A 15,240-nucleotide genomic window follows, 5' to 3' on the forward strand; every position below is an offset into this window, starting at 1 on the left:
TTGTCTCTGTCACGAAGAATCCTAATTAAATAACATGTCAAAGGCATTGATCATACATTTATAAATTTGTTTGATATATCATGGAGGCCCTTTGTTATTAGGAGATATCACAAGATTAAAATTAAAGTTTGCCAAGCCATCTAGCTCGTTCTACACGGGGCTTTTTCCTCCTAATTAACCACAGAATTTTGATGGCTTGTCATTCTGATACTGCACAAAGTGATCTCTTCCTTTTTATTTCAATTTCAGGATACCATTTCCCTTCGACCAAAATCTGGCCAGATAAGTACAATTTTATTAAGCTATGAAATGACAGGCTCCTCCTGTATTGTTTTTTTTCCATTTTTCTGTCCTAATTCCTCTACTTAAGAGGCACTGTCTTATCACAAAGAAGATCAGGAAGAGCTCACCTTCAGTTCTTGTGCTTTCTGCACAAAACAGAACAGGAGCTTTGACCACCCCCATTCTTTCCCCTCTTTTTGTAGCTGGGTTTGTATCCAACCCCAATCAGGGTCCAATTAGGTGGCCATAGATCCATTAACATCTTTCCAGCTCCACCACACTCACCCCTTTAGGAAAAACAGATTTTTAGGAAGGTGACAGGGACCAGAAAAATCAGTACTTCAATAGTACAGGTCCTTCCCAAACAAATACAATTTGCAAAGAATCACATTCTCTGCACATCCTACTTGAAAGGATAAAAATGTCAATAAATAGGCATTTGTTGTCCCTTTTTTGATGTGTTTCCTCCCATTTTCCATAAGAACATAAGCTAGGAGGGTTTTACACAGATTTGGTGGCAGAACACATGCATTAAGATTAAGTTTCTTTTTAAAATTTGCATTCTTTGCTTTGTGTGGTTTCCTAAATGGGGCAAGAGGGTTTCTTAGTGTGTCTTAGTATTAAAATCTAAAGTAACAGACCTTCATTCTAATGAGCTTTGTAAATCTGACCTAAAAAGTGTCGCCTGGAGTCTTTGAAATGAGTTTCCTACAACTTCCTCTGATCTGATTGTGTGTTTTAGGGGAGGTTAAATGGGTTAAGATTCTTAGCTGTCCTAAAGCCATTGGAGTGATTCCTTATTAATCTTTTTCACCCCCTAAGACATCATCTACAGATCTAGGCGGATTTAGTACATAAGATAACATAGGCAGCCCTGCCATAACCATCCACACAGCTTCTGAAAGGACAAAAGGGTGACAAAAAAATGCAGAAAGCCTTCCAAAGGTTCATGTTAACAATACTTCCCCAGTCTTTGCCCTGCCTTTATTCAGGCCTGGCTTGTCACAGAAGGGGAGTTTTATCGTCACAGGATGATATCTCTGTAACTTGTGATCTAAATTACAAAGAAGTTTGTTGTGCTCTGTGTCCTATGGCAAAACTTGTGAGCATAAGATGGGCTCTGCAGTTAGCCCTGTCCCTGCTGATAACCAAGAGCTCCTTGTTCCTGCAGGAAGGGGCTTGGCCCCCCTGCCAGCGGCTCCTCCTGCCCACCACCTCCCAAAGGGATTTTCCTCCCAGTCTCCTCTGCCCTGCTCCATGTCCAGGCTGGTGGAGAACTTTTCCAGAGCTTTTACTGAGGGAGAAAAGCTTTAACTGAGTGAGAAAAACGGCCTTTTCACCAAGAAATTGGTGAAAAATTGGTGCTGTTCCTGAAAGTGTTTGAGGCCGGGTTGGACGGAGCTTGGAGCAGCCTGGTCTAGTGCAAGGTGTCCCTGCCCTGATCTGGATTAAATCACCTTTCAATGTTCCTTCCAGCCCAAACTATTCTGTGATTCTAAATAACAGGAAAAAAGTAAAAACACAGAGATAGTTTCATTTATCTGAGTGATTGATGCTTCTGTCTTAGGCATCCTTTGACATCCCAGGGCAGTTCAGGGCCTTTGCCTCTGGTGGGAAGGTCATACAGTAGCATTGTAATACTTTTGCCATAAATATGCCTCTTTTTTTGAAGAAAAAAAATCCAGTCATCCTTTGACACAGACCATATATTTTATATGATTCTCTTTTACCCCATTCACATGTTATATCTGCATGGCAGCAACAGCATTTTCAGTTCCATGCTCTTCTGCCTGAACTTATTTTTTCCTAATCATTTGCTGTGCTAGAAAATATGAGTGAGGCCCATGGCCAGAAGATTTTTATAGGTCTTGCCCAGGGCTAACAGCATTTGGGAACCTTAGGTGTTGTACAAACAGTGGTAATACAATTTGAGGGATCAGCTGCCATTTAATCAACGTCAGGAGGTTGTCAATTCCTTCCATGATTTATGGCTGGGGAAATACAGAATCGTTTGTAAAATACCAAGGAGCATCTCCCCCCCCCAAATGGGGTGTTTTGCAAACAAAGCAAACTGAAACACTGAAATTCTGGAAGAATTTTCTCAGGATTTTGAAGTGCTTGCCTTAGCCTTGAACTCCCTGTTGACGTAAGTGTTCCTTAGTCCTTTGCAGGTGCTACTGTAGTGTCACAGAGCTCTCAGGAGCCCATTACAGTCTTTTGGCTGGGAAAAAAAAAAAAGAAAAGAAAAAACACTTTAAAATGGTGAGTGGCTTCTTCAAAGCTGGAGCTCCCTGATAAGGAGCCCAAGTGTGTGGTTTCCATGTGTTCTAACGCTCTCTGCAGTGTAACACACACCCCACGGGGCCAGTGCTCCCCACAGCCCCCATCCCACGGGGTCATGGCTCTGCCCCACATCCAGAGCGTCCTTAAGTGCCTGCTTGGCTTCTTCCAGGCTGAGGAAAGCATCTAAACACAGTTCTTAAAACAAATATTGTGTAGCTGAAGCAGGGAGGTGGAGCGCTACAGGAGCTTTCCCAGCTCATCCACAAACTCACCTGGATGTGGCATTCAGACTTTCCACTCTGCTTTTCCTATCTCTAAAAGGAGGCTCATGATTTTATTTTCTCCCTGTGCTGCAGACATCGTAGGTCTTTATATTTATAAAATGGATTCAGGTCCCCAGGCCATCAGCAACTTGGAAGTGCATGTGCCCATGTTTAGCTGGGTCTGGGAGGGGCAGCAGGAGAAGGAGTGAGATAGAGATGTTTAACAATATTCACACGAGAAATTATTAAATTATTAAATTACCCATTATTTGGAAAGCTGTTTGACCCATGGGTGGCAGAGGATGAACAGCTCCCCCTTTTCCAGCAGCTGGGCAGCAAAAGCCATGGCTGGTGGTGAGCTGTGCCCAGTAAAGACACCTGCATCCAAAATTCCCCTCCTGCTCCTTCTGGCCCCAGCACACCAGGGATTTTTGTCTGCATGGAGACCAGCTTTGGAGTCTTCAGAGATCTTCCAAGCAGAATCTGGGAGAGCTCAGGAATGCATGCTTTATTAAAAAAAAAAAAAACAAACAACACTGGAGGCAGTTTAGGTATTTAGCTCCTGAAGCGTTTTTTGTATCTCTTAATTACTTATAATCTGACTTTTCTTTCTAATTGAGGCTCCCAGCATCTGTCTAGCTACCAATACTCTTAACTACTAATTTACATTGCAGTTGGCACCTGACCTTACATGACACATGTAAGACTCTTAGACAGATAATCCTGGCTTCTTCTTGAGACTTATGTCGCCATGGAGGGGTCAGGGGTGTGAGACAGCACAGCTTGAGGTGCGAAGTGCCACAGCAGCTCACACACTTTACCTTGCTGAGTCTGGCAATCCCTTAACAGGCTGATCTGGGCTTTTGCACAGCCAGCCCTCCTGCTTTTGTCCCAGGCAGGCATTTTTCTGCCTGTCACTTGCTGGCCTTAAAGCAGCAGGTCTGTGTTGGTTCATTTGCAGACATCAGTAGGCACATTTCACACTGAATTCCACCCTGTGGGGCCGTGTCTAATTGGACAAATTTGAGCAGCAGGCAGGAAAGCCACCACAGCATGGAGCAGTGATATATGGGCACAGGGAAAAGGCTTGGGATCTTAAAGTCACAGCTCCTCTGCTCGCCTGCCTGGCTCCCAAATTTGGAGCAGGATGGATCTGAAAAGTGAGATTTAACATCCTGTGCTGTCTCCCCTTAGTGCTTTTCCAGAGAGGCTCTCTGTGCATTCATTCATTCATTCATTCAGCTCTGAATCCCAGAATTATTGAGGCTGGGAAAGCCCTCCAAGATTTTTGAACCCAAGCTGTGACTGATCATCACCATGTCCCAGCCCTGAGTGCCACATCCTGCCACTCCTTGGACACCTGCAGGGATGGAGACTCCACCACCTTCCAATGTCTGACCACCTTTTCCATGCAGAAAACCCTGTGAGGAACAGGAAAAGTGTCAGCACCTTTGGAAGGGGGACAGGAACAGTCCAGCTCAACCCTCTGAAATGAAAGCAGCTTTAAACTGCTTTAAACAGCTGCCATCCACATTAGGGGTTTTTGGGGGAATTTCCTGCAATATTGCAGCACCAAGGTGGAGCAGGGAGGCAGTTATTAGCAGAGAGAAAAGGGGAAAAAAAGAATTTCAGAACCTTGGCAATAAAAGGGAGTTGAAGGGTTGTTTCTGGTCATAGATGTTTCTTTTCTATTTTATGTTGCTTAAGCATAATAAATGTCAGATGGCTGGAGTAGCATGTTTTATTAAAATAAGTGAATTTGGAGGTCAGGAGAGCACTGTGTTGGTAGCCCTGTGCACAGGATGGCTTTAGCTGGGTGAGGGGCATGGGGAGGGCTCCATCCCACTGCACAGGGACCAGTTTTAGAGGGAGAAATAGCCTGAAATCCTATTTCTGTGTAATTGCTTTGGGTTTTGGTATCTCTGCTCAGCCAACAAACAAAAGTGCCATCTAATGACAACTGTGAAAAACATTTTGGAATGAAAAACCAAAGAATATTATGTGACCCCAGTAAAATTGTTCCTTGCAGTACATTTGCATTAGTGACATTTTGATCTGTTGAATTTTGCTTTTTTAAAAATCTCTGAGAAACATTGCCCCATATGCTGATTTTTCACAGATAATGGTAGGTCTGAAAAGGATCTTAATAGGCACAAAAGCCAAGTGTTGAAAGACTTCCCAGAGGATGGCTGTGGTGACAAGTCCTTATATTTTGCATCAGTCAGATTGAAACTCTCTCCCTGACTCTTGAGCGTGCTGAGAACTCTCTGGGTGCAGCTGCTCCAGAGAGAAAGGGGGAAATAAAGAAGTGGCTTGGTGGCTTTCAAAGCATCTGGCTGGAGTTTTATGCTTTTACTACACTCTACTGATGCTCAGGGGTTTAAGGAAATAGATGCCTTTTGGCTCTTCCTGCGAGTGGAGTGAGTTGCCACAGCAGCAGAGTCGAGCAGTGGCTCTCACTGCCCTAAAATGCCAAATTATGGGGATGTCATGGAAAGGTCTCTGCCAAATGGCACGGAAGTGATGGCTTCAACAGATAGTAATTATTGTTTTTTTTTTCTCTGTGATGGATGTCTGTTTATATTTAATGTAGTCACTAGATGAAAATGGAGGTCTTTGGTTAATAAGATATGGGTTTAGAAACCAAAATTAAGTCATTCATGTGGATATGGTTGAATTTCCTCGCTTCCTTGTGACCTGTTCCTTCAGTCCTGTAGCTTAGATCTGAGGGTTTGCTTTACTTAACTTTCCCCAAATTGAAATAAAAAGCAGCTTACTTTAACATATATCATGGGAACACTGTGGATTTTTCCCCCTCTGGGCTACTCCAAACAAGCCCCAGGCCCAGCAGTCCTGAAAACTTGTGTGAAGCTGGAAGTGCAAGATTTAATGCCTTGTAACTTTAGCCTGCCTCCCCAGTAAATTACTGATGCAGAACACATCAAAAAGGCAGATGTGGCAGAGCAGGGGTTGCTGCTGTGGTGGGTGAAGGCAGGGAGGCCGTGGTGCTGCCCAGGAGGGTGGCACAGAGCCCAGCAGGGATCCAGGCTCCCCTCTCTGGTCATTCCTGTGGGAATGCTGCTGCTTCCCTTGGCAGCTGATGGGAGTGTCCCAGTGGAACTCAACCCCTCAGAAGTACCAGAACACCTATAAATACTAGAATGGCTTTAAAAACCTGCAGAGTGTTAGAGCAGCAGCTACCAGGGTATGAACAAGAAGGTCAGGGAAAAACAAGGGTCATAAATATTTAAGGAGCAGTTTTCACCTTGATGGGGAAGGGAGGGTCCTGCTGAGCATCCCTGGATCCTGACTCCATAATCCACTTGCCAGCCATCCTACAGGAGTGACAGGACATTTTCTGCCCTCCCCATCCCCTTTTCCTCCTCCTGTGCAGCAGAAAGTTCCTGGGAAACTGTTGAGGGTCCCAGCCCCATGCAAACCCCATTGAAGCCATGTGCATCCCTCAGCAGCAGCAGCACCAGTCACTTCCATAGAGGCTTGTAAATATGAATCCTTGCTCAAGTGCCAAAATTATAATTAAAAAGGTTTTGTCTTTTGGCTTTTGTCTACATAGTTTCCTAGCAGTGTCACTTGGCAGGGCCGGGGTGTCTCTCGCGGTGTAATTGCCGCAGAACATTTCCTTGAAAGAGCAGCAGCACCCCTCCTCCTCCTCACACTTGCATGTGGAAAGCACCAACTGTTTTATAGGCATTACTGAGTCCTGCTCTGCACTGCAAGGAGGGATTGACTGTCTGTGCAGCTGGGACAGCTGGGGAACAGCTTCAGAGCTGCAGTGACCTGCCCCAGGCTGCGCTCGCGATGCTGCGGCGAGGAGGGAGCTGTGCTTGTGCCTCTTGCAGGGAGCAAACACAGAGGCTTTGACAGGACAGTCTGGCTGGGTGGGTTGTTTTTCTTCTCTTCCCCCTCTGCAGGGGTCTGTGTGCAGGAAGGGACCTGTCTGGTCCCACAGCAGCAATGCCCTGGCTGTGTGGTTGCACTGAGCCTTGCAGCACACAGCTCCAGCTCCCGTCCTTCTGCCTCCCTGCCTGTGTCCAGTGGGAAGCTGGGACTGCAGGGATGCCAGGACTTCTTCTCAGGCACTGAGGTACTTAAAAAGCCAAAGGGCTCTTGTCCACCCCATTAAAGAGTGCCAGGTAATCCCTTTATGTAGTTAGGGGCATTTCCCTGCCAGCACATCACCACCTGCATGAGGATGAGGAGTACAGGTGCCTCCCTGTCAGGGGCTGAATGGCAAGGAATCCCTTGGGATTCTTTTTTTTTTTTTTTTTAAAGAGCAGTTGTGGTATTATTAGAATAAGTAAATAAACAGAACAGATCTTTAAAATCAGTTGCAGAATATGCTTTCTATTTTTGGTCAAAACTTTGAAGATCTGGAAATTGTCCAACTATTTCGAAACGAAACCTTAAATTAAATCGATGGCTTGGAGGGGTGGTTTAATTTTTTTTAATTTTTTTTTTTTAATCTTTAGTACCAAGAAAATTAATCTTCCAGACAGGGGTTACATTTGAAGGGAAGAGCAGTGCATGGGCAATTAGGACTTTTCCCCCCTTCAGAGTGGTGAAGCAAAGTTTGGGGTAGTGCAGGCTCAGGTCTTCAGCTGGGCTAAATTAGCCCAGCTCTGCTCAGGCTCCAGCTGTAGGCACATATTACTGCTCCATTGCAGCAGATCTCATTTATGACATGTTTTTAAAGCAGATCTGTGAAATGATCCAGCTTTAAAAAAATAACACTAATAAGGGTGTAGTTACATGAGCATCTTATCCCGCAGCAAAGCCAGTTTAAGAGGCTCCCAGCCCTTCCCTGACCCTGCCTTCTCCTTCCAACCCCACACTTCATTTCCCCTCAGCTTTGCTGCTGCAACTTTTTGGTGTTTGTGGGTTTGGGTTGGGTTTTTTTCATGTTTCTTGCATTGTTTCAGTGATCAAGCAGGAGATGGAGCACCTGGGGTGGTGCAGCAGAGGGAAGGCCATGGGGGCCAAAGGGGAAGGGCAGGAAGGGATGCAGCAGAGGCAGTTTTTCAAATGAACTCTTGTGCCAGAATGGGTGTTCCTGCAGCTGCCACTAAACCCAAGTGACCTTTGGGGCTCTTTCTGAAGAGCCAGGCAGGTGAGCAGCTCAGAGGGCACTGCTGGCACTGCCTGGGGCAGGGCTGGGGGCTCACACCCCTCCAGAATCACTGAAAGGTTTGAGTGGAAGGGACTTCTAAAGGCTCCTGCATGACCAGGCGGCTCAGAGCCTCATCCAGGCTGACATTTCCAGGGATGGGGCACCTTCCTGGGCATCCTGAGATGTCTGTGGGCTGAGCCTTTGGCTCCTGAGGCAGCTGGAGCAGTTACAGTTCCTGGAGCTCTGCTGAGCTGGGGCCACAGCTATGAGTTGTGAAGTGAATCACACAGATTTTCTGTTCTCCACAGCAGTTTCCTTTCCCCAGAGCAGCACTGGTGTTAGTGCTGGAATAGAGGAGAACCAGTGGAGATTTCAAGGAATCTCAGAATGCTTCACTCTACCAGGAAATCCAGCCTGCCCAGCCTCTGCACCAGGCAGCAATGAGATCAAATGCTTTCCTAACCTATTTACTTTAAATGTATCTTGAATATTAGCAATGATGGAGTAAACAGACAGCTCTTTGAAAAGTGTGGTGCCTGGTGAGTGTCTGACACAGTATTTAATGAGTGCAGGAAGGGTTTTTATCCAACTGCCTTCGGTATGTGGAATGTGTTTTCCCCTTGTTTTGACTGGATGGGTCTTGTGGCTGATGTGTTTCAAAATACTGAAGTGAACAGTTGCAGCAGCAGCACAAGGTGGTGGTATCTGAGACCTGCACGTGGTGCAGATGAGGTGGAAACCCAGAGCTTCCTTCATCTGTGGTGTGGTTATCAGTGCTCCCCAAATCCTGCTGCTGATAGCATTCCACAGCCTTTCTAAAAGAGCTGAAAAACATGAGGACACGTAATGCCACCTCCCTGGGCTGGCACTTTGGCATTGGCTGGGGAGCTCCTGTCCCTTGGAGTGCCCAGCACGCTGTTGGCAGGAATGCCCAGCCTGGCTTTGCTTGTCTGCTGCTCCCTGGGAGCAAGATCTATTGCTCCCTCCTCTTACTCCTTTATACATTACACTGAGTGGAAACAAAAATCAGATAGAAACAGAGTCCATCAATCATTACTAACCCAGAAGATGATAGACTGTGATAGTAAATCTTCCTTTTGTCTTCTTCTTTCTGGGCTTTGCACACAGCAGTAGGAACACAAGAAGAATTAAGTTGTTTGGGTGGGTACTGGAATGGTCTGGATTAAACCAAAGGCGCTGTGAGGTGAAGTGTAGCAGTGCTGCTTTAGCTGAATCAGGAATAAAGTGCTTAACCACAGCCCCAGGTGGAGGCAATGCCCTGAATATCCCCTAAGTACAGACTGGGACCAGTGGCTTTGCCATTTGGATTTCTTTAGTAATCATTTTTTGCAGCAGCACCAATGAGATCAGGGTGGTTAGAGGGGTTTGTCTGCGTTTGGTGTTTGTGTGATTTCTTTTCTGATTAACCTTTTGTGTACTACAGCTGTTCACTGCAATCCAGAGGGAGTTTATGAGTTGAGAATTTATGGTAAAGTGCTCTAACACAAGGAATTTGATCAGGATCAGGCTGGGTGTCCATAGGTAATTGCAGCAGCGTTCACTGCTTTCCTTCTTCCTGTAATTCTGTGGATCCCAGTTATGTGATCATAAAATTCATATTAGAACATTAGCAAATGCAATTCTGTAGCCACATTCTCATCATTTGCCCTCATTTTAATTCTTTGGATAAAGTACTTTGTTTTTATCAATTCACAGGCTTGGAAGTGACAAGCCTGTTTATAACTATCAGTGATACAGAGCAGCAGCTCCAAAAATGCCATGGGATTTTGGAATCAGCACTGAGAAACTTTTCCATAAATGCCAGGAATAACATTATATTTGAATATTTAACCCTTACCCAGGCAATTTGAGGACTGGAAACCATATGTGCTTTTCATGATGGGAGCCAAGATGACCCTACATAAAGATAAATATAACTACATAAAAGCACTCAGGAAGGATGGTGTTGTGGTTAAGAGCTGGGCAAGGGCTGGGGAGCTCCAAGGTCTAATCCCAGCTCAGCCACAGGCTTCTTGGGTGATCCTGGGCATGTAACTGAATCCCTGCATATTTCAGTTTTTCCATTTGGGAATGGGAGATAATAACACTGCCCCAGGCTGGGAGGGGAAGCACGTTGCTGTGTGGGAGGTGTGGGCTGGGAGATGGTGCTGGTGGCCACCAGGAAAATCTGACCAGGTGCTCTGCTGAGGACACACACTGCTCCACTGCCATGGGATTCAGTTTCTCCTCTCCTTCTCCAAAAGCTGGATGAATAAACTCCAGCCTAAATTAGCATGTCAAACCAGGGGGGCACACCTGAACTCTGGGAAGCCACATCCTTGGCAAGCGTTCTTCGTTTGAGCACGATTTAAATTCAAAAGCAGTGAGGGGGGAATAATGAGGAAAAGGAAGGGAAACCTGCAGTGGATGAGCCCATCTGGTTTTGGTTGAGTGCTACCTAAGTGAGTTGTGTTTATTGGTTATAGACTCGTGTTTGCTTTATACACTCACGGGCCAGGTAGCTCTTGTTCTGCTCGTGACTTGGCATCCCCTTCTGCCCTTTGGGAGTCTGCTCAGGAGGTCCAAATCCTGGCCCTGTTCTTTGGAAAGGTGGGATCTTTCCAAGTAACCATTGAGAAGGAGACTGAATTGGCCACTGAGCATTCATTCCCACTTGCGGCCCGTGACTCCCATGGGATGTCATTGCACCAGTACAGGAGCCAAGGAGCTGGGCTGGCAGCACATGAGAGGCAGCTGCTGGCATGAGGAGGGGTCCTGTTGGTGAGGAAAGGTCTGGAAGGAGCCGTCCCTGCTCTGGAAGCAGGTAAAGTCCTGTAGAACCCTGTAAAATCCTGCAGAATCCTGCTGGGTGCCGAGCAGGCGGCGCTGGGCCGCGCAAGGTGCGGGGGAGCGTGATCAGGCATTGTTTGGAAGGAAGAGTTTTGATGTAATTATACCCTTCAGCCATTGCCACACTTTCCTCCCTTTCATCTCCAGGCAGGTCCACACGTTCAGATGTGAAGCTGGAAATGAAACACATCTGGCTATCCCAAAATGACAACAGACTTTTATTTGCTATTTTTGGTATACAACAAAAGCTTTGTATCTCACTAATTGAACATATGGGCTCTCCCTTGCTTTTTCCCCCCTGCTAGACTCCGCTTTTCCATGTGTCATCGTCCGAGTCCAACATTTGATCTGTCGAGTCCATCTCAGCCATGTGTTTGTTGTAATCTGCTACACATGTAGCCTTGTTTTTGTGTGCATCCTGACCTCCAGTGAGAGCTGCAGTTGTTTCCATCATGGATAGTGTTGAGGACTTACACATCCTTTTTATCAGGGTTTTTGGCCACCGGCAGCTCCTCGTGGGGCTCCTGCCAAGCCTCTGAAAGCTCAGGGTTTGGGGCAGCCATATCTGTTTGTCTTGTCATAGCAGATGCTGGCTTTCTTCAGTGTAACAGAAGTAGAAGGGGAAAATTCCCAAAATAGAAAATAGCCCTGTCAGTAAAACCCAGGGAAGATGAGGGTCAGCTTAAGCTTGGTAGAGCTGGAGCTTAAGGCAGGGATGGAGGTGGATAGCTGGGAGGTGACCACTGGACAGAAGGCAGGGAGCTCTTTGGGGTCAGAGCAATCTGTGGGATAAAGAGAGGAAAATGCCTCTTCTGAGCCTTCAAAGCAGGCAGTGTCATAAAAACCCACTGGAGGTTCGTGAGACTCGACTCATTACGGGTCCAGGACCTCTTGATTACTGTGAAAGATTCGTCATCAGAATTGTTTTTTGTGCCTGTGGGGGATCCACTTAGTTATTTCCAACTACAGCTCTAAATTGTTCCCATGCTGCATCGTGCTTTGATTAGCTAAAATTTTGCTGTAACTGTTTGAGGCTCTCACCGTGACAAAAAAAAAACAGGTGACAGTGATCAAACCAGAGGGTGTGGAGTGGGAACTCTTGGGGATTTAGGGTGGGGAGCAGGAGCTGCTGGGACTTTGGGGTAGGATGGGGTTGGAGGTAACCCCTGTACAGGTTCCTGAGCACTGAAGGACAAACCACCTGCAGCTTTCACCATGCTGTGAGTTGTTCCCCAGGAGAAATGGCAAAGAAATGCCTAAAATCCAGGCCAACTGTGCATTAACTGCCCACACAAACACGCAGGCATAGCCCCAGCCCCTGAGTCCCCATCATTGCCAGCTGTGCTAATGGTCACCTTTCCTGCAGTCAATACTGGGCCAATTTCATCACATTTGGCTCATGTTTATCAACACAGCACTTAAGCAATGGGGTTTTGGTTGCAGGGAGGGAATGAGTCCATCTCTGTCTCGCCCTGAGGTGAGGAATGAGGAGCTGTGTGTGGGGTGTCCTGGCTTGGAGGCTCCTCAGTCTGTGTTGCAACCCTCTGACTGCAGCAAAAATCAAATATTTGTGCTTGAAGACAGAGCTGAGGCAATTTCCACCAGGAATATGCCATCTCTCACCACTTGAACAATATTATGCATTCATTGTGCTATTATTCTGTCCAATTCTTGACATAAACTGCTGAGCAATTTTGTCTTGAGCTCCCTTTTTAGCCAAGAGTATAAGCTTAAAAAATTTGAGGTTGCACTCGAGGACTTCCCAATCAACTGAGGAATGAACTCTGCAGCAGAAGTTGTATTTAGCAAAATGGACTTACAATTATTATTCATAAACGCAGATGTTATGGCTGCAGTTGTTTCACTTCTTTCTTTTACAGCCCTATAAATTGTATACAGAACATAAAGGCTTTACTTCTTAAATAAATGTTTTGCAGCCGCCATAAATTATCTTTCTTGCATTCATAATGAAAAAAGAAAATCACTGTTTGATGTTTTATATCCTCTTCACTAAAATGTAAAATATGGTAGTTGGAGCCAGATTTTATCTCATTTGAAAATAAAAGAAGGTTCATTTCCTACTAATTTTTTTCAGTCTTAGGTTTGGAGTTCCCATGAAGTGTTGCCCAATCTGCAAAGCAGCGTTACAATAAACTCTGCCTTAGCTGAGGCTTTGGGTTTGAGTTGTACCAGCACTAATAATCACCATTGTGAACTGAGTTATGAGCATAACCTGAGTCCCTTTTATCATTTTTTTAGTCCTGGATATTGTTATAGTTCATCTTTCTGCCCCCCTGATCACTGGCTGAATTCACATTGTTGAGCTTCTCCCCGCACCAGCCCTCGAGGACCCTGCCCCAGCCTGGCTGTCCTGGAAGCAGGCCTTGCTAAACTCCCAGCTCACTGGTTTGCAAAGCAAACTTCAGCCTTGTACTATTTACCTTGGCAAGTGCCCGACCAGATTGATGATCTGTAAAGTGGATTTGTTATTTGGCTGTTTGCTTTGGCAGCTCTTGAAAGCAGTTTGCTGATTACAGCCCCAGATGTCATTGCATACATTACTGCTCACTATAAGTTTCTTCTAAAGTTTTAATTTCAGCCACAAATACTATTAAGCTTTTTGCACCTTTGTGTATTTAGCCCATGGATATTAAATATCAAGAGCAGGCAGCCTTGATTTCCTTAATTTTTCCTCTTATTATCTTTGTTGGCCTCTTCCAGGCACCTCTGTAGTGCAGGACAGGGGATGCTGCTTTGCCCTGGGTCAGTGCTGTGCCCAGCTGTGCCACAGGCAGTTGCAAGTTGGTCACATGCACAGTTTCCTAACTGTAGATAAGATGGGAAATTGCCCCAGCACTTGTATAAATTATCAGCTTTAACAGGACCAAGCACTTGGGTCAGGAGAGCAGAGATCAGGAGCAATGGTCACTGAAATGCCCCGTGTCCCGTTTGTGTCAGGGCAGGCACTAAAGGAACATGGTTTCCCTGGGTAATTCCCATCCCCTCTAGCTATTATCTTGACTTTTAAAGGCTCTCAAACCTGATAAGCAATTTGGCAGATCAATAGGCTCAGAATCAATTTGTTTCTGACATGGGGTAATCCCGAGTTTGGCTCTGCTGCCAGCAGAGCTCCGCTCCCAGCCCTGTGCATGCAACCATCAGGATTAGGGTTGAGAAATATTGGGATATTACATTTCCCTGCTGCCCCAAAGTGCATCTGCCTTCCTGAAGTCCAGTAAGAGGCACATGAAGAGCTCAGCTGGGTGTTTGCTGCTCCCCTACCTCAAGTTCTGCAGGGCTTGAGGAGCAAAGCCTGGCACAGCCCAGCTTGGGCAGACACTGCTGGTCCTGGCTTTGAGCAGTTAAACCATCCTTTGTGGCCAGGAGCTTTGGGTTTTCTTAGTGGGTGCACTTTCAGCTTTGAAATATTTAAGTTGAAGAAGTTAATTCACTTTAAGTAAGTTTACTTTGCAAGGGGAGGATATCACTGTAGTATTCTTGGCCACTGCTTGAAAATTCCTCTAACCCTTTACTATAATAAGCAAATTGAGCAGATTAAAGTCACATTATGCTGCCAAATGGTTTTTCTACACAGGGTGACATATATTTTTTCTGTGGAAAAGGTTGTGGGGGTTTTTGTGAGCTGCTATGCTTTTTTTAGCACTTCCTGTTTTATTGTGTTTGAAGTGTCTTTGTGGTGACCTGTTGGGGTAAGATTCTTCCATATGGAAGTGTTTCTTCAACTTTTAATCATTTTGTTTAAAAAAAAAAAAAAGGTTTTAAATCCGATTTGCAGATGTCTCTGGTTTTGTTGGCAGAGAGCTTGTCCAACTCACTACAGTGTTGTAGAAATGATGAATTGTTCATCCACAATGTGATGGTGACATCCACGGAGTTGCACTCTCACAATACCTTCTTTCAAATCTATTTAAAAGATCTGTAGAAAAGCTTTTGTTTGTGTTTTGATGTATTTTTTGATGTATTTTTCTCTTTGAAACCCTGCCTTCTCTGAATGCCTTGGCAAAACTCCTGTTGGTTTTGGTGGAACTGGGATTTCACCAGTAGACCCCTGACTTGGTTGCAGGCATGTCTGAAGTAATTTCAGGATAACAAGCAAACCTGTGTCTGTTCCTGGAGAAAATCAAGCTGGGGTTTTATGAAGGGTCAAAAAAAAAGTTACAAGTTTATTTTTAAGTCTACAAGACAAAGTCATTAAAGCACAACAGAATGCAGATTCCCTGAGCTCTTACTGGGCTGGGCAGGTCACAACTGAGAGCAGAGTTTGGACCACTGCAGTGGTGCTGTGGCTGCCTCCTGTTTCCCATTAGTTCTGACACCAACATCTGAATTTCAGATTCTGCCTTGTTTAGGTTGAGCTGCTCAGTCAGTGCATCCAACAGGCACCTCAGGACCTCTCTGGAGCTGTGTGGCTTG

The 15,240-nt window shown here is 45.5% G+C and overlaps 1 protein-coding gene across 12 annotated transcripts in view; it reads left to right on the forward strand.

Annotated features, from left to right (window-relative positions):
• Nucleotides 1–15,240, forward strand: part of BCAS3 (BCAS3 microtubule associated cell migration factor) — a 299,661-nt gene that overhangs the window by 247,992 nt on the left and 36,429 nt on the right. The window contains exon 24 of one of the 12 annotated variants that reach the window (XM_071448220.1): nt 250–323. The exons of the other annotated variants lie outside the window; for them this stretch is intronic. Coding sequence (XP_071304321.1) covers nt 250–308 — 59 coding nt within the window. The 3' untranslated portion in view covers nt 309–323. Of the gene's footprint in view, nt 1–249; nt 324–15,240 lie in introns of those variants that run through there. 12 annotated transcript variants of the gene reach the window in all.

Source organism: Agelaius tricolor, unplaced genomic scaffold (assembly GCF_023055355.1).
Source record: "Agelaius tricolor isolate 1412-34295 unplaced genomic scaffold, bAgeTri1.0.p SCAF_25, whole genome shotgun sequence".
NCBI lineage: Eukaryota > Metazoa > Chordata > Aves > Passeriformes > Icteridae > Agelaius > Agelaius tricolor.